Source organism: Thunnus albacares, chromosome 2 (genome assembly GCF_914725855.1).
Source record: "Thunnus albacares chromosome 2, fThuAlb1.1, whole genome shotgun sequence".
NCBI classification, from domain to species: domain Eukaryota; kingdom Metazoa; phylum Chordata; class Actinopteri; order Scombriformes; family Scombridae; genus Thunnus; species Thunnus albacares.
The window spans coordinates 11,404,000-11,428,067 of record NC_058107.1 but is presented as its reverse complement, the minus strand read 5'-3'; the positions used below and the strand labels follow the sequence as shown (position 1 = coordinate 11,428,067).

Here is a 24,068-nt window from a genome sequence, read left to right as displayed (position 1 = left end):
CTATCCTTTCTCTCCTTTACCTTCTTTCAACTGTATGTAATTTTCCTCCCTTTCCTTTACCTCTCCACCTTTCACTTCCTTCTCCCTCCCACTCCCCTCAACTGTTCCTCTCCTACATCTTTCTCACTCTTCCACTTTTTTCCTTTAGACATCATCCTTTTCTCTCATTTCTTTATTCAGTCACTCTCTCCATCTCATATCACTCCCTAACTTGTCTATTCTTCCTCACTTTCATATTTTCTCTTTCATCTTTCCACTCTTCACCTCCTTCAACTCATATTCTTTATTTTCCATTCCTCCTGTCCTCCATCTTTCTCTTTTAACCCTTCCATCCTTCCTGTCCTTTATCTCCTACCTTTACACTATTCTTTTTCTTGATTCTTCAACCATCCACCCTTTCTCTTCATCATCTTCCTTCATTTTCCTCTGCACTTTTTCTATCCTTCATCTTATTCTTCGATTTTCAACCCTTTCCATCTTTCATCTCCTTCTCCAATTTCTCTCCTTCATCCTCCACCCTTAACACCTCCACTCTTCCTGTCCTTCATTCTTCTTACATTCCCTTTCATACTCCTTTCATCCTCCACATTATTTCCTTTCACTCTTCACCCTTTCTTTTATTTCTTGTCCTTTACATCTCCATGCTTCTTTTAATCTTGTTTCCTATACCTTTCCACCCTTTACCTATCCTGCTCCTTCATCTTCCTCTCTATCCTTTCTCTCCTTAATCCCTCTGTTTCACCCATCTACTTTTCCTTTCCTTCATATTCTATCATCTTCTACTGTTTGTATCTTTAAACTTCCTTAGTTTTTCTCTCAGCCTTTCTATCCTTCATGGATGGGAAGTAGGGTTCTCTCTCATCCTTCTTCACTTGATTTTCCTTTCTTTCTTCTTCCTTCCTTCCTCTGCTATCCATCCATTGTTTTTTCTTTTCCCCCTCTAACCTTTCTATCATTCATGGATAAGAGGATTTTTTATCTTCCTTTAACCATCCCTCCTTTCTGTCCCTAATTCTCCTTATTTCCTTTCCACCCTTCCTCTCATCTCCCTTTCTCCTGTCAACTTTTTCTTTCCTCAATCTTCCTCCCTCTCCCCTCTCCCAAGCTTCATCTTTCTTCTTTCCCCTCTATCCTTTAAATCCTTCATGTTCCTGTCTGTCTTCTTCCTACCTCTCCCATCCCATCTTCCTTCATTTTCCTCTCCACTTTTTCTATCCTTCATCTCTTATTCTATGATTCTCAACCCTTTCCATCTTTCATCTCCTTCTCCGATCCACCCTTTCTCTCCTTCATCCTCCATCCTGAACACCTCCTCTCTTTCTCTCCTTCATTCTTCTTACTTTCCCTTTCATATTCCTTCCATCCTCATTATTTCCTTTCCCTCTTCACCCTTTCTCTCATTTCTTGTCCTTTACATCTCCATGCTTCTTATCTTTAATCTTGTTATTCACTCTCTCCATCTCATCTTACTCCCTAACTCATCTACTCTTTCACCTCTCCACCCTCCATCTCCTCCAACTCATTCTTTATTTTCCATTCCTCCTGTCCTTTATCTCTTACTTTTTTCTTGATTCTTGAACCATCCACCCTGTCTTCCTTCATTTTCCTCCACTTTTTCTATCCTTCATCCTCCACCCTTAACACCTCCACTCTTTCTCTCCTTCATTCTTCTTACTTTTCCTTTCATACTCCTTCCATCCTCCACATTCCTTCCTTTCACTCTTCACCCTTTGTCTCTTATTTCCTATCTTTTACATCTCCATGCTTCTTATCTTTAATCTTGTTTCTTACACCATTCCACCCTCTACTTATCCTGCTCCTTCATCTTCCTCTCTATTTTCTCTCCTTAATCCCTCTGTTTCACCCATCCACTTTTCCTTTCCTTTATATTCTATCATCTTCCACCGTTTTATCTTTAAACTTAGTTTTTCTCTCACCCTCTCTCCTTTACACCTCTACTCTTACTGTCTTTTTCTTTCTTTCTCTTAAATGTTCCTTCCACTTCCTTCCTCTGTACCTTTCTATCCATCATCTCTTCTTCCACTACTTTTCCTTTCCATCTTCATCTCCATCATTTTTCCTTCATGGATGGGAGGTAGGGCTCTCTCCCATCCTCCTTCACTTGATTTTCCTTTCTTCTTCCTTTGCCATCCATCCACCCACCCTCTCCTTTCTTTTTCCTTTTTTTCTTTTACCTCTCCACCTTCTCTATTTTTCTCTTCCTTACCCTACCATCCTTCCTGTCCATTTTCCTTCCTTTCCTTACATCTTTTGTTCCTTTACCTCTTCATCCTTTCAATTCTTCATGAATGGAAGGGATTTTTTATAATCTTCTTTCATTTAACATCCACCCTTCTTTTTTATTTACATCTCCACCTTCCTGTCCCTTTTCCTTCATTTCTTCATCTCCCTGTCTCTCATCAACTTTTCCTCTCTTCCTTCCCTCTCCCATCCACCTCTCTTCTCCATCATCTTCTATCCTTCACATTTCCCCCTGTCCTCTTATTCATTTTCTTCCTTTTCCTTCTTCATATTCCTTTCTCTATTTCTCAAACACACCATTTCTATAATTCCTGTCTTTCATCTTCCTTCTTCTCCCCTCAACCCTTCCTATCTATCTCTTTGTTCTTTCACTCATTTCTTCACCAACTCACTCTCTCCATCTCATCTCACTCCCTAACTCATCTACTCTTCCTCACTTTCATGTTTTCTTTCACCTCTCCACCCTCCATCTCCAACTCCTATCCTTTTATTCTACATTCCTCCTCTATTTCATCTTTCTTGTTTTACCCGTCCATCCTTCCCCTCCTTAATCTTCTGTCTTTACTGTTTTTCTGTTTATTGATCTCCTTTCCTGTCCTTAATTTTCCTTCATTTCTTCATCTCCCTGTCTCTCATCAACTTTTCCTCTCCTCCCTCTTCCTCCCTCTCCCATCCACCTCTCTTCTGTCTTCCTGTCATCCTTTCTTTCCTTTACCTTCTTTCAACTGTATCTGTAATTTTCCTCCCTTTCCTTTACCTCTCAAGGAGGACTCGTGATAAGTGCGTGGAAGTTGTTCAACTTTCTGTTGGGCCAAGCTAAGATGGCCATTTATATCAGCAGAAAGAACAAGATAAATGGTTCTTTGGACTTTGATGTTATCACCATACTGATCAGAATGATAACAAGCAGACTGAAAATTGATCACAACTATTACAGGTTGATGAATGATCTGGACTCTTTTGTCTCTGTGTGGTGTTATAAAAATGTTCTGTGCTCCATTGATGAGGAGGAGCTCTGCTTTGGACGCATGCTGGGCTGAATCTGGTGTTGTTTTTTAATGCTTGTTGATCTGATGACTAGATAAATAAAGGTGTTTTAAAAATTCAAAAAAAAATTCTCTTCCTTCTTCCTCCTTCTCCCATCCACCTCTCTTCTCCATCATCTTCTATCCTTTACATTTAAGTCAAGGCTATCGGAAGGGATTATCTCTAAAAATGTTCATTTAAACAGACATGTTGACGCAGATGACAGTTAGTATTTATCATGGGGCAACAAAGCAGATCTGAATAATTGTCCTACAGATGTTTTTAAGATGAATCCACTACACCACTGAAAGAAAATTCATCTGCAAGTATTTTGATGATAAATCAATTGTTATAGTAATTTATTAAGAAATAATACCAAACATTCTCTGTTTCCAGCCCTTCACACATTAAGCTTTCCATTGTTTTATATCAGTGTAAGTTGAAGAGTTTTTTGGGGGGATTGGACTGTTTGGAAAAAAACGAGCAATGTGCAAACATGGGCTCTGGGGAACTTGTGCTGTGCATTTTTCACTATTTTCTGACATTTTGTAGACTAAACAATTGTAAAAATAATTGATAGATTACTTGACTCTGAACATAATAGTCAGCCTGAACTGAATCCCTCTTTTTTTTTTTTCCCCAAACAATTTCCCTACTGATAGCCCAGTAGCAGGATCCCCAAAATTTAAGCTAAAGTTGCATAGAGTTGAATAAGTAAATAACCAATTAATATGAGTACAATGAAGTTGGTCTTTATATTTGTATGGGAATTCAATTGCTTTTGTGCCTTAAGTTGTCTGTGACGAAGTGTATTCCCCAAAATGTTGAACTATTCCTTTAATTTTCTGCCAAACCATTTTTTCTTGAAGAAAAAACTTTTTGAACTAAATGTTAACTGTTTGTTATGAAACAAATGACATTCATTCTTTCTTTGATAAAATAACATTGACATTTTAACCCTTAATGTCAAGCTTTACACAAGCAACTGAAAGCTTCCATAAGGCAACAGGACTTCACCATGACACTTGTATGAAATTGCCAGCAAGTGTGTGAACATTTTTCAACAGGCTTTTGTACGACATTCATAATACATTACAGTTCTCTACTTACATTACAAGCTTTTCACCAGTTCATGTAATCTTCCTGTCTTACTGTTACGTCCCTGCTGCGTCTTTGCAGAACTGCGACCTGTCTGGCTGTGATCTACAAGAAGCAAACCTGAGAGGATCCAACGTGAAAGGAGCCATTTTTGAAGAGATGCTGACCCCGCTGCACATGTCCCAGAGTGACAGATAACTCGGTTACACGCCTACAAGTCCGGTCTGGACACAGATGGCTTCTTTATTACTCAGTTCCTCTTACAGTATATCCCCCTACTATCAATCTCTCTATACCTGTGTACAGCACAGGTAGTTGTATGCACATCCCTGGCATTCCACCTATGTTACATTAGCTTTAAATATCTTGCACTAGAATTTATCCAGGGTTGTCCATGTATGTTTGTATGGTAGGATGTTTTAAAATGTTCAGCTACATATATCACCAAAACAAAATAATGTTCCTAGTGTATGTAGATGTGTCTGGATGCGATCCAACGACTATACTCATTTAATGTTTTTGCATAACTTATATTCATTTCATATTACTTGACATGTTAATGGGAGTCAAAAAACAGACTTTTGCAGTAAAGTTCAGAGTACTGAGCTTCACTGAATGCTGCTGTAGCAGAAACTGAAGGGGTCATTTACCAATAACTGTCACGCTGTACGTTCCTCTTTAAGTATGTAACTTACTTTTGCTGGATACAACACACTATAAAGGAAGCAATGCAAGCCAAAGCCATACAACAGCACAGTCTCAAAGGCCAGACGTGCTGTTAATGCACCATAAAACTATGCGACAGGCTAGTTTTCAAACACAGCTTGGGTATGCAATACATGATTTACAGCTGTGAGGTTTCTCTTTTCCTACTTTTGAATATTGTGTTCTTAAAAAGCTCTCCCTCGTTTTGCGCTCTGTGAATCTACCTCTTTTGTTTTGTTTTTTTTTGTAATCCAGTGTGTGAGAGATCCACAGTTGCATGCGTTTGACTGTGGTCACTACTTATTGTAATGTTTATGTATGACATTCATTATTCCTCATATCCCATTGTGAGAAAATAATCCAACTTGGTGTGCTTTAACAGAAGGCCGTGTTCACATGTTGTGGACTTGCCTGAAAACATGTTCCATTTACATGACGTATATCACTTAATCATGCTTTTGAACGTATTTGCACAAGTATATATTTGATTTGTAACATGTTATATCTTTTCACCAAAAATGTTTAATGCTTGTTATCTTATGTAAATCAAATCCAGTGCTTCCAAAAAAAAAAAATCACTATTAATAGATTGGGCAGATGTTTTGTTAAGGAACAATCTCACTTCAGTTCTTACTGGACATTGTCTGTTTGCATGTGTGAAGAGCTATCCTCGCCTTTGACTGGTGAAGTTTCTTTAGCTGTAGCTCAAAGCTGCTCCGATGCAATACTATTCACTCAGTTCAATCGTAGGTACCCAGCCTGTGAGAATGAATGATGAAGGCAATCATGTTGTGTATTTCACCATGAGTGTGAAAATCACAAAGAGCTATGGTTATTTATTTTAATACATCTCTCTGAATGCAATATGGGGCAGAGGTTGTTTTTTTTTTGTTTGAGACAGGGGGCGGTGTAGTTCTCCCTGAGTATGATTATTGCACTCGACCGTGGAAATATATTTCCATAAATGACTGTTATAAATAAACTGCTATGAAGAAGAGTAAGTCTTTATCACCTCGTCTTTTTCTCTGTCATTAATTTGTGAATCTTTGGTTTATCAGCAAGTATTGGAAAACGACTGGAGGTACTTCACGGCCATACACAAAGCTGGTCTGATGATGAACACTTGTTCTTTTTGTGGAAGGACAAAAATCACACACTGTAATCTTTTTAATAGCTCTGCGGGTTACCAGTAAATGTTGCTTAATCCCACTTTGTGACCCCCTGCAGTGAAGTGTTGGGCTTTTGACACGAAAGGAAGCAGCATATAAACCTTGGAAAATGCTCAGCAGCAGCAGCATCGGCTTCCACAAAGGACAGCAGCCAAGAACAAATCAGAAAAGCAGCTTGCCTTATGCACAGAAGGTAAAAACTTCACTGATGTGATGCATAAATCTGGGCATGTGTAATCTAAAACTGAGGACTATGACAGTATTTGGGGTTAGATTAGGAAAAATAAGAAGATTACTGACCTGCTTATATGTGTAATATAAAGCTTTTTCCCTCCTCAGAATGGCTATGCAAACCCTGGCACTGTGGTTGCTGCTTCTGGGCTCAGTGGTGCCACAGGTCTGCTGTCAGCACTGGTCATATGGACTGAGCCCAGGAGGGAAAAGGGAACTGGACAGCCTTTCAGACACACTGGACAATGTAAGCATGGCTCCTCACACTTCATGTTCAGCATTTTATTCTCTACATATTCATGGTGATGTTTCCCCCCCCTTCAGGTAGTTGAGGGGTTTTCACATGTGGACACACCTTGCAGTGTTTTGGGTTGTGTTGAGGAATCGCCTTTCGCCAAAATCTACAGAATGAAAGGATTTCTTGTAAGTTTCGCTCATCTGTAATTCTGTGTTCGGTCAATCGATCAGTCAATAATGTCAATTATTCAAATTAGTCAAACCGCCAGACGCTTTACCAGATATTTCTATTAAATGTTGATTGTATTTTCACATATTTAATGTTATTCTTTTTCTCTTTTAGGGCAGTGTGACCAACAGGGAGAATGAACACAAAAATTATAAAAAATGATGATTATTTGATTCTACAATAAATAATCATATTGGCATATCTACATTGTTGTCTGTACTACTTTTAATGATCATGATAGAATCCATTTTTATTCCACAGTGCCTTATGCTTTTCTCTGTTTTTGTGACTATTTCTTGCTCTAAAGGATTACAGAGACATTTCATTTGAATAATTATTGACACTTTTCTATGAACTCCTTATTTGTTTATTGTATAACAAACATGAATTTGATTGAATTTATATCCCAGTAGTTTCTAAATTCCTGATGGCATGTAATACAGCAGATTTATACAAATGTAAGAGTGAAGTTGTGTCTTATGGGCAAAAGTTGTGTAAACGTAAGGTTAAACATCAGTTTACTGTGTTTTGTTGAACATTGCCTGTTTGCATATGTTTAGTGATGCAGTGTTTGGGTGATATTGTAGTGTCAGCCGCTTGGCGGCGCTGTTCAGACAGTGGGTAGAGTTTTGAGGGGAGAGAAGGGGAGAAAGAGAATGAGAAGTGTGTGATGACTGGACTGAGCTGTGTTTGTTGAAGGTGACTAAAGTTATGAGGAGAACCCAGAACGTATTGGACTGATTTATTCCCTCACTCACACCCACGTCGCTTACACTGGTGGCAGCGGTGGGATTTCCTTCTGTGGAATATAGTCCTTTGGGATTCTGCTCAACTTTTTGAGTCCCTAAAGCTATAGGCTAACGATAGCTACGCTAACCGCTAGCTTAGCTTTAGCTTTCAGTACAGTTAGTCAGCTAGTCGTTACCAAGTCCGTTTTTTTTGTTTTGTTAGCTTCAAGTGAGTTTAGAAACCGTGTTTCGGTCATCTAACTCCGTCCGAGGGCTAAAGAAAAAAATAATAAAAGAGACGAAGGAAACTCATCATGTCTGACGAGGAAGCATTTTCCACCGGTGAGCAGCGAGCCAGCACAAGCACGAGGGGGGCCTCAGCGCCAGGTGTGCCGCCATCTAGCAGAACACAGGGAGCGCCCAGGGGCATTCCCTTACCGCCACCATTTCACAACGATGGCCGTGAGTCTTTTCAACTATGGGCTCGCCGCTATGAGGTAATTCAAGAGGCCCGTTACAAGGACAGTGGTGTGGACATGAATACAGTATTAGAAGCTGAGTTACCCACTAGACTACCACCAGAACTGTTCATTGTATGGGATAATCTGCCCCGGGAAACTCAGGACTCTTTATACTGAAGCAAAGAAGCACTTGCAGACAGCTTTTGGCCAAAAGGATGTAATTGCATCATTTCAGACATTCCCTAATGCCCGGCATAGACTACCTAATGAAGCAATGGAAGTTTATGCTGCAGACGTATGCAGGCTTGTCAAAGAAGCTTTCCCAGATTTTGAGCACAATGCTTCCGAGTATATGAAAATGTCTCGCTTCATTGCTGGTCTGGATCAGGAACTTCAAGTCAAATGTCATGAAAGAGGGGTGAAAACTTTCACTGAGGCTTTTCAAGTCGCCTCCCAAGCTGAACGGGCTCGCCAAGCAGCTAGATTAGTAATGCCAGTGTCCTCACCAAATGTTACCATCAGAGATATTGGCACAATGCAGTCAGTAAATTCAGTACGTGAAAATGACATTGAACTCGGGAAAACAGTTCAGAACCTCACTGCTACTGTTAAAGACTTAAGTAAGAATATGGATGCACTGAGACTGAAGCTGGATGAGCGAAGCAGGGAGCACCACCGTGACAGGCACATGCATGTGCGTCCTCAAAGATCTCCCTCACCTTATGGGAGAAGCCCAGATAGGGATGCAAATAGATGGAGCTCAGGCTACAGACATTCCCCCTCCAGATACTCACGTTCCAATCATTCCCCAGAACACTATTCTCCTCAGAGGACTCGCCACCATCAAGATCACACCCGTAGGGAGCCTGACAGGTACCGACAACCTTACAGAGATACTCACTACTCAGACCATGCCTTTAGCCCTTATGAGGAAAAGAGAGGGAGGCAACCCTCTCCCAGTAGACCCTACTATGACTCTCACCGCCGAAGCCCGAGTCCCTATGCCAAGCATGTTTCATTCCAAGAGTATGGGGACCAAGGCCAAACACGACAACCAAAGGACTGGGACAGTCAGTATCCCACTAAGAGTGGTTACAAAGATCATGGCAGATTTCCACAGGGAAACGGCCGTTAGCTGATGATGCGGGGTGTTCATCAGCTACTTCTCTGGAAGCCCCAGACATCTGCCTCACTGAAATAACAGACTGCATCAGTACACCACCAACCCCTAGTGGTACTACAGATATGACAATCCCCCTGACTGAAAGCGTGAACATTGAAGCCACTGTAAGTAAAGACTTCACCTCCTATGTAAGTGGAATTGTTGAGTGCACTAATACGCACATCATGCTAGATACCGGTTCCACTATTTCGTTCATCAGTGAGGAAACCAAAATGTCACTTCCTTCCCTAGCAAAAAGACCCATTAAAAAGAAGTTTATCATGTCACAAGCAGTGACTGGCCAAACTTTGGATACATTGGGTATGATAAACATCACCTTTAAACTAGGGTCTCAAACTCTGCAACATGAAGTGCAAGTCATCAGAAATGTCAGTCAAGGCTTTATATTAGGTTTTGACTTTCTCAAGCCTCACTGTGTGATTCTGGATATGGGGAGAGGACTGTGCTATCTGGGTGATGATGTCCTGCCCCTACTCAGGAAGAGTGACCTGGCACCTGCTAGTTGTAGACAAGGTACAAAACACGCCAATGCTGACTCTATGTCCCGTCGTCCCTTCACAGCTGAAGGCACCACCCCTATGGTTACAGCCAATCAGGTGAGGTGTGTTTCCATTCACACTCAAACAGACCCAATAGAGTCATCCATGTGCACTCCAGCCACTGAGCTGGCACCCTGCTCAGAGACTTTACCCACTGCTTCGACTGCTATGGATTTAATATCACTCGTGCAGTCTGCTTCACCAGATACTGCAGCTGTAACGGTGGACAGTTCACTCCTGAATATTGACAGGCAGTATTTCCTCCAAGCTCAAAAAGCTGATCCTGAGTTGCAAATAGTCAGGAGCTGGGTGTTGACTGACCATAGGCCACCATTCTCAAACATTAAAGCAACCTCACCTGAAATGAGACAGTACTGGAGAGAGTTTCCTAAACTCACCCTTGTTGATGGTCTTTTGTGTCGCAAAGTCAGACCTCCACCAGGTGACCCTGTTTTACAGATTGTAGTTCCTAGTAACTTGCAGAAGGAAGTGTTTCAAACTTTACATGGACATTCACTCTTGGGACACTTCAGTTCACAAAAAACATTACAAGGGGCACAGATCAGATGCTTTTGGCCTCACATGACACGTGACATAACTCAGTGGTGTCTTGAATGCACAGCCTGTGAAGCACGGCGACCACAGACACCACACCAACAGGCCCCTATGCAAAACATAATCACATCCAGGCCTTTTGAGAAAATTGCAGCAGACCTGACGGAACTGCCACTCACACCGTGGTAATCGGTATGTACTTGTTGTAATGGACTATTTTACTAAGTACCTCAACTTGTATGCACTTCCTGATCAACGGGCAACCACTGTGGCTAAATGTTTGTTTGAAGATTATATTAGCCACCATGGTGTGCCTCAAAGTTTGCACACTGACCAAGGCCGTCAGTTCAACTCAGATCTTGTCAAAGAACTGTGCAACCGTCTGGGAATACATAAAACAAGGACATCACCTTATCATGCTATGTCAGATGGCATGGTGGAACGAACAAACAGGACCATCAAGGACCAGTTAGCAAAATATCTGTATACCAGAGGAGGTGAATGGGATGACCATCTACGGCAAGTTGAATTTGCATACAACACGACTGTTCACTCCTCCACAAAACGCACTCCTTTCTTCCTGGCCCATGGCAGAGTGGCCCACCTGCCTGCAGATCTCCTCCTTGGAGACTCACCAGGACTTTCAAACGCCACACCAGGTACTCCAAGTGAATATGCCAATTCGGTATTACTGAAACCATCATTCTGTTGCACATAACATTGAGGCAGCAGGTGCTCAACAAAAGCACTACTATGATCGTCGGATGAAACACACAGCCTATGAGCCAGGTGACTTAGTGTGGGTTGACCTTCCTGCCCTTGCTAGACAAAAACTGTCACCTAAGTGGACCGGCCCTTTTAAAGTTCTACGACGGCTTGACTCAGGCACAGGTGACATTGGAGTAGACTATGAACTTCTGGATCAACGGGACCCTAGAGCTAAACCTAAGGTCATTCGCTACAATCGCCTGAAACCTTATCGTTCAGCCTGGTCAGCTGACAGACATCCAGTTCCACCCTCACCTTCAGAACTGACTGTACCAGCAAACGGCCCAGGTCCCCCACTGCTCACTGCACTCTCAGGCTCCAGACCTTATGTATACAGGCACCCAAATAAGCCCGGGTGCTCTGTGACTGCGCCTAGGGATCAGACAAATGTTTGCCCTCTGCCCCAGAGTGCTACTAGCACCACAACACAGGTGGGAGACAATGTTGCCACAGGACATTCCAGTGAACTGTCTCCGGCAGTTCAGCCTTTCACAGGAGTAAGGACTAAGTCAGGTCGTTGTGTACGTCCCCCAGTGCGTTACAGGACTGTTGAATGAACTGTGGTCTGTGTCATATGCTTGATTGAGAAGTACAAGTAAAAAAAAACAAAACACTGATGTTATAGGCAAACACAAGGAAAAAAAATGTATCCTGTTCCACTGTTCTTTGTTGTTGTTTTGCCAACGTCATCTGTTTATATTGTTGTTAAGCATAAAGTAGTGACAATTTCATTACACCTATTTGGAAGCGAGGACGCTTCTTGCGTAAGGGGGGGGACGATGTGTAAGAGTGAAGTTGTGTCTTATGGGCAAAAGTTGTGTAAACGTAAGGTTAAACATCAGTTTACTGTGTTTTGTTGAACATTGCCTGTTTGCATATGTTTAGTGATGCAGTGTTTGGGTGATATTGTAGTGTCAGCCGCTTGGTGGTGCTGTACAGACAGTGGGTAGAGTTTTGAGGGGAGAGAAGGGGAGAAAGAGAATGAGAAGTGTGTGATAACTGGACTGAGCTGTGTTTGTTGAAGGTGACTAAAGTTATGAGGAGAACCCAGAACGTATTGGACTGATTTATTCCCTCACTCACACCCACGTCGCTTACACAAACAATACTTAGGTTTGGCCAAGAATCAAGTCTACAGCATCCAAAATGTCAAATATAAACACAATACAGTGGCTTTCAGGTGATGCTTTATGCAAACATAACAACGTGGACTGCATGAGTGTAAAATGATGAACTGTAGAACAAACAGCCTGAGTCTTTTATTCAGGATAGTTGATAATAATCTTATGTACATCATTGTTTTGTCAAAATTACTGCCCATAAGCAAGAAGACTAGAGTGTATTATAGTGCATTTGAAAGTTATGCAGTGTGTCAGCAATAGTTTGGTGTTTCAACTAAAACTAGTTTACTGTGCATAGTCTTAATTTTCTCAAATTACAAAGTTTTTGTGTACACAAACCAAAAATGACAACCAGCAACAGAGAAAAATGTCAAATGATAATATGAAGATTTTTTTTAATGATTTTATGTAAAAAGAAGCATTTTTATGCATGTTGCAGTCAAACAGACTGGACTGAAATGTGTCTTGAGCCTAAAATGTCACACAAACACATGAGCTCATTATGTGGCTTTTGTTTTCTGGGGCTTGAACATGTCTGTCTCGACTTTAGAGTCAAGACTTGACTACTTGTGACTTGCTCAACAGTGTCATGTTCCCACTTCTGCTTCAAACAGCAGCACAATAAGAGTTTTATTTGTTTTCTGACAGTAAAATGTTTTAAAAGCAGCATTTTCTGTGCTGTGAGACGGAATGTGTGTCACTAGAATATCATAATGAGCATTCTAATATATGCGAATTCTAGAACTACCAGCACATTATCATAATGTAAAAATTCTACACTGTCCACTGAGTCTCACTCAGATCTTGAACTGAAAGGCAGTTTTTTTTCAGTGGGAATATATCTTCAAATCTTCAGTCATCTGTTTCTTCATATTCGATGGGATCTTTGTTGGGTTGATACACATGGAGAGTAGACACAGCGGGAGAAGCATGGTAAGATTTTCTCATTTGAAGATGGCAAACCTTTGGGCAAACATTGACTGTAATTTAGGATTGCACTTATCTGGGACAGCTTACTTTTTCTCTCATGTCTTTGTATTTGCCTCAGGTTTCAACAAATTAATTAAATGTTGTCTTTTTCTGGAAAGCAATTAGATTTTCATACAGTTTGATAACTAAAGTTAATGCCTCACTTAAAAAAATAATGTCAGTCTGTGTAAGAATCTGCTCCCAACCAACCCCAAAATACCCCAAAATACACTTCATTGCATATTTTAATTGATATGCATTAAATACAGGATTGATTTCATGATTGAAACAGGGTTTCTCTCCAGTTTGTGACATATGTTTATTGTGTGCACTGTGACATTTAATTAAATCTCAGGATCCTAAAACAGATCCTCTTTTTCTGCTGCTGTTGACCCATTGACTGAAAGTATACTGCGTAACCACCAATGTTTGTGTGAAAAGCCTAATTCATATTAGTTTAAATCATGTAATTTACTCATCTTATTTCTATTCCTACTTATTTTCTATTATTATTTTATTTCACATGTATATTCTTTCATCTCAACCGTATAAAAATTGCACTGTAATTGATCTAGATTTCCCAACATTCACCACTGACAGGAAAAGGTGTGGTGGTGTGGTGTTACTGTTTGCAGTATTTAAATAAAAAACACACACACACAAAATGCAATAATGTTACATAAACTATAAATCTATGGAAGATTTTAGTAGGTTATTCATGAAATGCAGTGGACTAAACATATGTTTTAGTTTGCTAGATGAGTTCAGTGGTGGAGATCACACACTGAAGTACTGTAGTGAAGTACTGTACTTCAGCATCTCTATTTTATGCTACTTTATACTTCCACTCCACTATAATAGAAAATGTTATATTCTTACTCCACTGTATAAAATATTATATTATGTACAATACATTAAACCACCAAACAGTATATAAAATAGTTAAAATTAGATCCACCTTGACCAGCAACATTAAAATGCTGCATGTTACATGTATGAGTACTTTTACTTTTCATACTTAAAGTAGCCTATATTTTTCTAATATGACTTACTAATTAATACAGGACTTTTACTTGTACTGGTGTACAGTATTCTTATTTTATTGCAGTATTGCTACTTTTACTTGAGTTAAGGATCAGGAAATACTTCCTCCACAAGTGAATGGACTGAAACACATGTTACTCAAACATGACAATACAATGTTTGTTTCTTCATATTCACACAAAATTCAAAAGTTATGTGAATTAAGATAATAATCAGTGAAGTAAAGATAAATCTAAAGTCTAAATCTAATATTGATTCCTGGCTCTGTATCTCTGTCTTTTTTTTATTTTTTAACACTTCCTGTATATTTCTGTCTTTTTGGCATTTATAGGAGAGTCCAGGGTGGTGATGCTGCTTGCAGAAATGGAAGTGGAGGCACCTTCAAACTTTCTGTCAGCTGAAGAAGGAGGAGAGATGAGATAGAGGGCTTGCATCAGAAAGGTGGACACAACCTTTTCAGAAGCTTGCCTTGGAGAAAAAAAGCCTCACAAAGAAGACGAAGGCAGACGGTGACGGCAAAGACAACAACGCTACCGTCTGACTGGCTCCAACAGGCAGGGAAGCATCGTTCGCTTACCTTATACTGTTCTTCTCCTTCATTTCCCTCCTTCACTCATCTACCCTTGCTGTCCTTCTTCTTCTCTCTGTGACCTATCTCTCCTCAGTCTTCAACTTCCTCCCTTTAAACATCTACCTTTCCTCTTGTTTCTTTACCTGTTCATTCTTTCCACCTTTCATCTCCTTTAACTCCTATCCTTTATTCTACATTCCTCCTTCCTCCATTTTTTTTCACTTGTTTTACCCATCCACTCTTCCTCTCTTTGATCTCCTATCTTTACGCTATTCTGTTGCTTGATCTACTGTCTTTAACATCCACTCTTCCTTTTCTTCATCCTCCCTCATTTTTCTCTCCACTGTTTCTTTCCTTCATCTCATATCCTTTCCTTCTCAACCTTTTTCCATCTTTCATCATTCATCTTCACCTCATTCTTTATTTTCCATTCCTCCTGTCCTTCACCTTTCTCGTTTTACCCATCCGACCTTCCCGTCCTTTATCTCCTACCTTTACACTATTCTTTTTCTTTATTCTTTAACCATCCACCCTTTCTCTCCTTCATCCTCCACCCCTTAACACCTCCACTCTTCCTCTTTCATTTTTCTTACTTTCCTCTCTTCCTTTCCACTACATCTTCCTCCCTCTCCCATCCACCTCTCTTCTGTCATCTTCTATCCTTTACATTTCCCCCTGTCTTCTTATTCATTTCCCTTCCTTTTCCTTCTTCTTCATATTCTCTTCTCTATTTCTCAACATCATCTCTTTAATTCATTTTTTATGTTCCTGTCTTTCATCTTCCTTCTTCTCCCCTCAACCCTTCCTATCCTTCATCATTCTTCCTGTATCTCTCCGGTCTTTCTTCGTATCCTTCATCTCTTATCCTTTTTTCAAACCTTTCCATCTTTCATCTCCTTGTCCAATCCACCCTTTCTCTCATTCATCCTCCACCTTTTTCACCTCCACTCTTCCTGTCCTTTTCTTTCTTTCCCTTAAATGCTTTTTCCAACTTCCTTCCTCTATCTCTCCACTTTTCTATCCCTCATCTTCTTCCTTTACTGCTCCACCTGCTTTAACTTTCTTATTTACCCTCCCTCCCCTACCCACCCTCCCGCTACTTTGTTTTCTGTCCATCTTCCTCATTTGTCCTTCCTCTCTCATCCTTTTGATCTTACTGTTTCTCCTCTCCTTCCTTTGCCTCTCCACCTTCCCTTTCCTTCCTTCTCCTTTGTATTGCATCCTTCATCTTCCATCTTCCTCCCTTCACATCTCCAAAATTTCTATCCTTCACCTTCCTACTTCTACCCTCCACCCTCTCACCATCACTTTCTTTCATCTTACTCCATCCAAGTCTTCTCTTTCAGCTTCCTTCATCTTTCTATCCTTTCTATCTTGGGGCTGAATATGTTTATTACAGTCTGCTGAATGATATTGTTGGTGTATAGACGGGGCTGTTTGTAGTGAGGGGGAGGAGGGTCTCTGTATATGTATCTGAATGTAAAGGCTTGATGTCATTATTTTGCATTTTTGTTGAAATGCCTCTCCACCCTTCCCTCTTCTCTTCTATATTTTATTTAGTTTCATCTTCTATCCTTCTACTGCAAAATCTTTATCTTCCTTCATTTATCTATGTACATTTCATCTCTTTGAACACCTCCCTCTCCCATCCACCTCTTCTTCTATCCTTTACATTTCCCCCTGTCCTCTTATTCGTTTCCTTCCTTTTACTTCTTCATATTCCTTTCTCTATTTCTTAAACACACCATTTCTTTAATTCATTCTTTATGTTCCTGTCTTTCATCTCCCTCCTTCTCCCCTCAACCCTTCCTGTCCTTCATCGTTCTTCCTATATCTTTCTGGCCTTTCTCTCATTTCTCTACCTATTCACTCTCTATCTTGTTCCTTAATTCATCTACTCTTCCTCTCATTCATGTTTTCTCTTTCACCTCTCCACCCTCCATCTCCTCCAACTCATTCTTTGTTTTCCGTTCCTCCTGTCCTTCATCTTTCTCTTTAAACCCTTCCAACCTTCCTGCCCTTTATCTCCTACTTTTACACTTTTCTTTTTCTTGATTCTTTAACCATCCACCCTTTCTCTTCATCATCTTCCTTCATTTCCTCTCCACTTTTTCTATCCTTCATTTCTTATCCTTAGATTCTCAAGCCTTTCCATCTTTCTCTCCTTCATCCTCCACCCTTAACATCTCCACTCTTCCTGTACTTTTTTCCTTAATTTCTACATCTCCTTGCCTCTCATCAACTTTTCCTCTCCTACATCTTCCTCTCTCCCACCCATCTCTCTTCTGTCATCTTCTATCCTTTACATTCCCCCCTGTCCTCTTATTCTTTTCTCTCCCTTTTCTTTCTTCTTCATATTCCTTTCTCTATTTCTCCAACACACCATCTCTTTAATTCATTCTTTATGTTCCTGTCTTTCATCTTCCTTCTTCTCCCCTCAACCCTTCCAATCCTTCATCATTCTTCTTGTATCTCTCCAGCCTTTACATCAGTTGTTTCTCCACCATTGCTCTTCTATCTCCATTCCTCTCATCCACCCTTCCTCTCCTTCATTCTCCCTCCTTTCCTCTCTGTTCTTCATCTTCTTAATCCTCCTCACACCTCTCCACTCTACCTGTTGTTTCATTTTCATTTCCATTTGTTCTATCATCAACTCCCTTCCTCTCTGTCCTTCTTCTTTCTCATCTCATTATTTACTCTCCACTTCCTATCCTTGATATTCTTTTACCTCTCTGTCTTCCTTTCTTTCCCACCAACTTTCTCTCATCCCTTTTCCTCTCCATCCTTCACTTCCTTCTCTCCCTCACTCCCCTCAACTGTTCCTCTCCTACATCTTTCTCACTCTTCCACTTTCTTCCTTCAGACATCATCCTTTTCTCTCATTTCTTTATTCAGTCACTCTCTCCATCAACATCTCGCTCCCTAACTCATCTACTCTTCGTCTTTCATGTTTTCTTTCACCTCTCCACCCTCCATCTCCATCTCCAACTCCTATCCTTTTATTCTACATTCCTCCTCTCCTTCATCTTTCTTGTTTTACCCATCCACCCCTTCCCTCCTTAATCTTCTGTCTTAACTGTTTATTGATCTACTTTCTTGTCCTTTTTTCCTTCATTTCTTCATCTCCCTGTATCTCATCAACCTTTCCTCTCCTACATCTTCCTCCCTCTCCCATCCACCTCTCTTCTGTCATCTTCTATCCTTTACATTTCCCCCTTTCCTCTTATTCATTTCCCTTTCTTTTGCTTCTTCATATTCCTTTCTCTATTTCTCAACATCATCTCTTTAATTCATTCTTTATGTTCCTGTCTTTCATCTGCCTACTTCTCCCCTCAACTCTTCCTATCCTTCATTATTCTTCCTGTATCTCTCTGGTCTTTCTCTCATGTCTTTACTCATTCACTCTCTCAATCTCCACCTTGCTCCCTAACTCATCTACTCTTCCTCTCTTTTGTTTTCTCTTTCACCTCTCCACCCTCCATCTCCTTCAACTCCTTCTTTGTTTTCCATTCCTCCTGTCCTTCATCTCCTACCTTTACACTATTCTTTTTCTTGATTCTTGAACCATCCACCCTTTCTCTTCATCTTCCTTCATTTTCCTCCACTTTTTCTATCCTTCATCTCTTATTCTTAGATTCTCAAGCCTTTCCATCTTTCTCTCCTTCATCCTCCACCCTTAACATCTCCTTTCTTCCTGTCCTTCATTCTTCTTATTTTCCATTTCATACTCCTTCCATCCTCCACATTGTTTCCTTTTCCTCTTCAACCTTTCACTCTTTTCTCTTACCTATCCTACTCCTTCATCTTCCTTTCTTCCACCCAACCTCTCCTGTGTCTTTCATTTTCCTTCATTTATCTCTCTACCCTTTCTATCCTTTTTCCTCTTTTACATCTCCACACTTCCTAACTTTAATCTTGTTTCCTATACCACTCCACCTTCTATCATCCAGCTCCTTCATCTTTTCTCCCTCTTCATCCTTTCTCTCCTTTACCTTCTTTCAACTGTATCTGTAATTTTCCTCCCTTTCCTTTACCTCTCCACCCTTCACTTCCTTCTCCCTCTCACTCCCCTCAACTGTTCCTCTCCTACATCTTTCTCACTCTTCTACTTTTTTCCTTTAGACATCATCCTTTTCTCTCATTTCTTCACCCACTCACTCCTCTCCTCTGTCATCTTCTATCCTTTACATTCCCCCCTGTCTTCTTATTCATTTTCTTCCTTTTCCTTCTTCATATTAGTTTCTCTATTTCTCAAACACACCATTTCTATAATTCATTCTTTATGTTCCTGTCTTTCATCTTCCTTCTTCTCCCCTCAACCCTTCCAATCCTTCATCATTCTTCTTGTATCTCTCCAGCCTTTATATCAGTTGTCTCTCCACCATTGCTCTTTCATCTCCATTCCTCGCCATCCACCCTTCCTCTCCTTCATTCTCCCTCCTTTCCTCTCTGTTCTTCTTCTTTCTCATCTCATTATTTACTCTCCACTTCCTGTCCTTGATATTCTTTTACCTCTCCGTCTCCCTTTCTTTACCACCAACTCTTTCTCTCCTCCCTTTTCCTCTCCATCCTTTCTCTCCTTTACCTTCTTTCAACTGTATCTGTAATTTTCTTTTTCCTTTACCGCTCCACCCTTCACTTCCTTCTCCCTCTCACTCCCCTCAACTATTCCTCTCCCACATCTTTCTCACTCTTCCACTTTCTTCCTTCAGACATCATCCTTTTCTCTCATTTCTTTATTCAGTCACTCTCTCCATCAACATCTTGCTCCCTAACTCATCTACTCTTCGTCTTTCATGTTTTTTCACCTCTCCATCTCCAACTCCTATCCTTTTATTCTACATTCCTCCTCTCCTTCATCTTTCTTGTTTTACCCATCCATCCCCCCCCTCCTTAATCTTCTGTCTTAACTGTTTATTGATCTACTTTCTTGTCCTTTTTTCCTTCATTTCATCTGCCTGTCTCTCATCAACTTTTCCTCTCCTACATCTTCCTCCCTCTCCCATCCACCTCTCTTCTGTCATCTTCTATCCTTCACATTTCCCCCTGTCCTCTTATTAATCTCCCTCCCTTTTCCTTCTTCTTCATATTCTCTTCTCCATTTCTCAACATCATCTCTTTAATTCATTCTTTATGTTCTTGTCTTTCATCTTCCTCCTTCTCCCCTCAACTCTTCCCATCCTTTATCATTCTTCCTGTATCTCTCCGGTCTTTCTCTTGTTTCTTCGTATCCTTCATCTCTTATCCTTTTTTCAACCCTTTCCATCTTTCATCTCCTTGTCCAATCCACCCTTTCTCTCATTCATCCTCCACCTTTTTCACCTCCACTCTTCCCGTCCTTTTCTTTCTTTCCCTTAAATGCTACTTCCAACTTCTTTCCTCTACCTCTCCACTTTTCTATCCCTCATCTCTTTCCTTTAAAGCTCCACCTGCTTTATCTTTCATTTATCTTTCTCATTTACCCTTTATTTTCTTAATCACATTTTGTCTTCCATCATCCTCCCTTCACATCTGCAAAATTTCTATTCTTCACCTTCCTACTTCTACCATCCACCCTCTCACCATCACTTTCTTTCCTTTTCTTCCACCGTGCTTCCTTTATCTAATGACCTTTGCTCTTCCTCCTCAACTAATTGACTTTTCTATCCTTCATGGATTGGAGGAAGATCTTCTTGGATCTTCTTCCTTTCTTTCACCATCCTTCCTTTCCCCTCCACCCTTCCTCTGCTTGATCTTACTTCTTTCCTCTCTGTCGCCCTCTCTCGCTTATCCACCTTTTGTCTCTTTCAACTTCTCTCCATCCTTTCTATCCTTCATAGATGGGAGGTAGGGCTCTCTCCCATCCTTCATCCTTTCGTCTTTCACCTCTCCACCTTCCATCTGCTTCAACTCATTCTTTGTTCTCCATTCCTCCTGCCCTTCATCTTTCTCATTTTACCCATCCACTCTTCCCCTCCTTCATCTCCTAACTTTACCTTTACACTATTCTTTAACATTTCCTCTCCACTTTTTCTATCCGTCATCTCTTATCCTTAGATTCTCAAGCCTTTCCATCTTTCTCTCCTTCATCCTCCACCCTTAACATCTCCTCTCTTCCTGTCCTTCATTCTTATTTTCCCTTTCATGCTTATTCCTCATTCTTTCCCTCTTCACCCTTTCTCTCTTTTATTTCCTATCTTTTACATCTCCATGCTTCCTACCTTTAATCTTGTTTCTTACACCATTCCACTCTCTACCCATCCTGCTCCTTCATCTTTCTCTCTATCCTTTCTCTCCTTAATCCCCCTGTTTCACCCATCCACTTTTCCTTTCCTTTATCTTCTATCATCTTCCACCATTTTATCTTTAAACTTAGTTTTTCTCTCACCCTCTCTCCTTTACACCTCTACTCTTCCTGTCTTTTTCTTTCTTTCTCTTAAATGTTCCTTCCACTTCCTTCCTCTGCCTCTTCACCTTTCTATCCCTCATCTCTTCTTCCACTACTTATCCTTTCCATCTTCATCTCTATCCACCCATCCTCTTATTTCTTTTCCTTCCCTTTTCTTTTACCTCTTCACCCTTTCTATTTTTGTCTTACTTGCTCTACCATCCTTCCTGTCCATTTTCATACCTTTCCTTACATCTTCTTTTTTTCCTTTACCAACTCTTTCCATCTTTCATCTCCTTCTCCAATCCACACCTTCTCTCCTTCATCCTCCACCCTTAACACCTCCACTCTTCCTGTCCTTCATTCTAATTACTTTCCCTTTCATACTCCTTTCATCCTCCACATTCTTCCCTTTCCCTCTTCACTCTTTCTTTTATTTTCTATCCTTTACATCTCCATGCTTCCTATCCTTATTCTTGTTTCCTATACCATTCCACCCTCTACCTATCCTGCTCCTCCATCTTCCTTTCTTCCTCTCTATTCTTTCTTTCCTTAATCCCCCTGTTTCATCCATCCACTTTTCCTTTCAGTTATATTCTTTCATCTTCCACTGTTGTATCTTTAAATTTTTATCTTCCTTTGTTTAACTATCCCTCCTTTCTGTTCTGTTATTCCTTCCTTCCTTTCCACACATCCTCTTATCTCCCTTTCTCCTGTCATCCTTTTCTTTCCTCAATCTTCCTCCCTCTCCCATCCAAGCTTCATCTTTCTTCTTTCCTCTCTACTCTTTAAATCTTTCATGTTCCTGTCTGTCTTCTTCTTTCCTCTCTTATCCATCTGTCCCTTCATCTCCCCTCCACTCTTCCTCTCCTTCATTTTTTTCTCTTCCATGCTCCTCTCATCCTCCTCCTACATTCCTTCATTTATCTCTCCACCTTTCTATCCTTTTCCTCTTTTACATCTCCACACTTCCTAACTTTAATCTTGTTTCCTATATCACTCTACCTTCTATCATCCAGCTCCTTCATCTTTTCTTCCTCTCCATCCTTTCCTTTACCTTCTTTCAACTGTATCTGTAATTTTCCTCCTCTTTCCTTTACCTCTCCAACCTTCACTTCCTTCTCCCTCTCACTCTCCTCAACTGTTCCTCTCCTGCATCTTTCTCACTCTTCTACTTTTTTCCTTTAGACATCATCCTTTTCTCTCGTTTCTTTACTCCGTCACTCTCTCCATCTCATCTCATTCCCTAACTTGTCTACTCTTCCTCGCTTTCATGTTTTCTTTCACCTCTCCACCCTCCATCTCCAACTCCTATCCTTTTATTCTACATTCCTCCTCTCCTTCATCTTTTTTGTTTTACCTGTCTATCCATCTTCTGTCTTTACCTTTATGCTATTCTGTTTCTTGATCAACTTTCTTTAACATCCACCCTTTCTTTCTTCGTCCTCCATGTTTCTTTCCTTCATCTCATATCCTTTCCTTCTCAACCCTTTCCATCTTTCATCTTCATCTCCAGTCCACCCTTTCTCTCCTTCACCCTCTCTCCTTTACACCTCCACTCTTCCTGTCCTTTTCTTTCTTTCCCTTAAATGCTCTTTCCAACTTCTTTCCTCTACCTCTCCACCTGTCTATCCCTCATCTTCTTCCTTTACTGCTCCACATTCATCTTTTTTATCCTCCCTCTCCTACCCACCCTCCCTCTACTTTGTTTTCTGTCCATCTTCCTCATTTGTTCTTCCTCTCTCATCCTTTTGATCTTACTGTCTCTCCTCTCCTTCCTTTGCCTCTCCACCTTCCCTTTCCTTCCTTTTCCTTTGTATTGCATCCTTCTTAGTCATCCTTCATCTTCCATCTTCCTCCCTTCACATCTCCAAAATTTCTATCCTTCACCTTCCTACTTCTACCATCCACCCTCTCATCATCACTTTCTTTCCTTTTCTTCCACCTTGCTTCCTTTACCTAATGACCTTTCCTCTTTCTCCTCCACTATAATTGACTTTTCTGTCCTTCATGGATGGGAGGTAGGGCTCTCTCCTGTCCTCCTTCACTTGATTTTCCTTTCTTCTTCCTTCCTCTGCTATCCATCCACCCATCCTCTCCTTTCTTTTCCTTCCCTTTTCTTTTACCTCTTCACCCTTTCTATTTTTCTCTTCCTTGCTCTACCATCCTTCCTGTCCATTTTCCTTCCTTTCTTTACATCTTTTTTTCCTTTACCTCTTCATCCTTTCAGTTCTTCATGAATGGAAGGGATTTTTTATAATCTTCTTTAATTTAACCATCCATCCTTTTTTTATTATCATTATTTACATCTCCACCTTCCTGTACTTTTTTCCTTCATTTCTTCATCTCCCTGTCTCTCATCAACTTTTCCTGTCCTGCTTCTTCCTCCCTCTTCTTCATATTCCTACATATATTTATGTATATATTAATGTATATATTTAATATATACATAATGTATATATTAATGTGTATATGTATATATTGATTCGTATATATTAATGTACATATTTAATATATACATAATGTATATACATTGTGTATATATTAATATTTATATATGTATATATTTATGTATATATTTATGTATATGTATGTGTATGTGTGTGTGTGTATATATATATATATATATATATATATATGTATATATATATATATATGTATGTATATATATATATATATATATATATATATATATATGTATATGTATATATGTATATATGTATATGTTCATATGTATGTTTATGTATATATTAATGTGTATATATGTGTATATTAATGTATGTATGTGTATATTAATGCATGTAT

At 40.1% G+C, this 24,068-nt stretch overlaps 1 protein-coding gene across 1 annotated transcript; it reads left to right on the top strand.

The window, feature by feature from the left end:
- The first annotated feature begins 4,966 nt into the window (after nt 1-4,966).
- Nucleotides 4,967-7,163, top strand: LOC122970298 (progonadoliberin-1-like). The gene is made up of 4 exons (XM_044336430.1): nt 4,967-6,453; nt 6,600-6,738; nt 6,816-6,914; nt 7,072-7,163. The coding sequence occupies exons 1-4, from the start codon at nt 6,443-6,445 to the stop codon at nt 7,117-7,119; spliced, it is 297 nt and encodes a 98-aa protein (XP_044192365.1). The 5' UTR covers nt 4,967-6,442; the 3' UTR covers nt 7,120-7,163.
- Nucleotides 7,164-24,068: the final 16,905 nt, after the last annotated feature.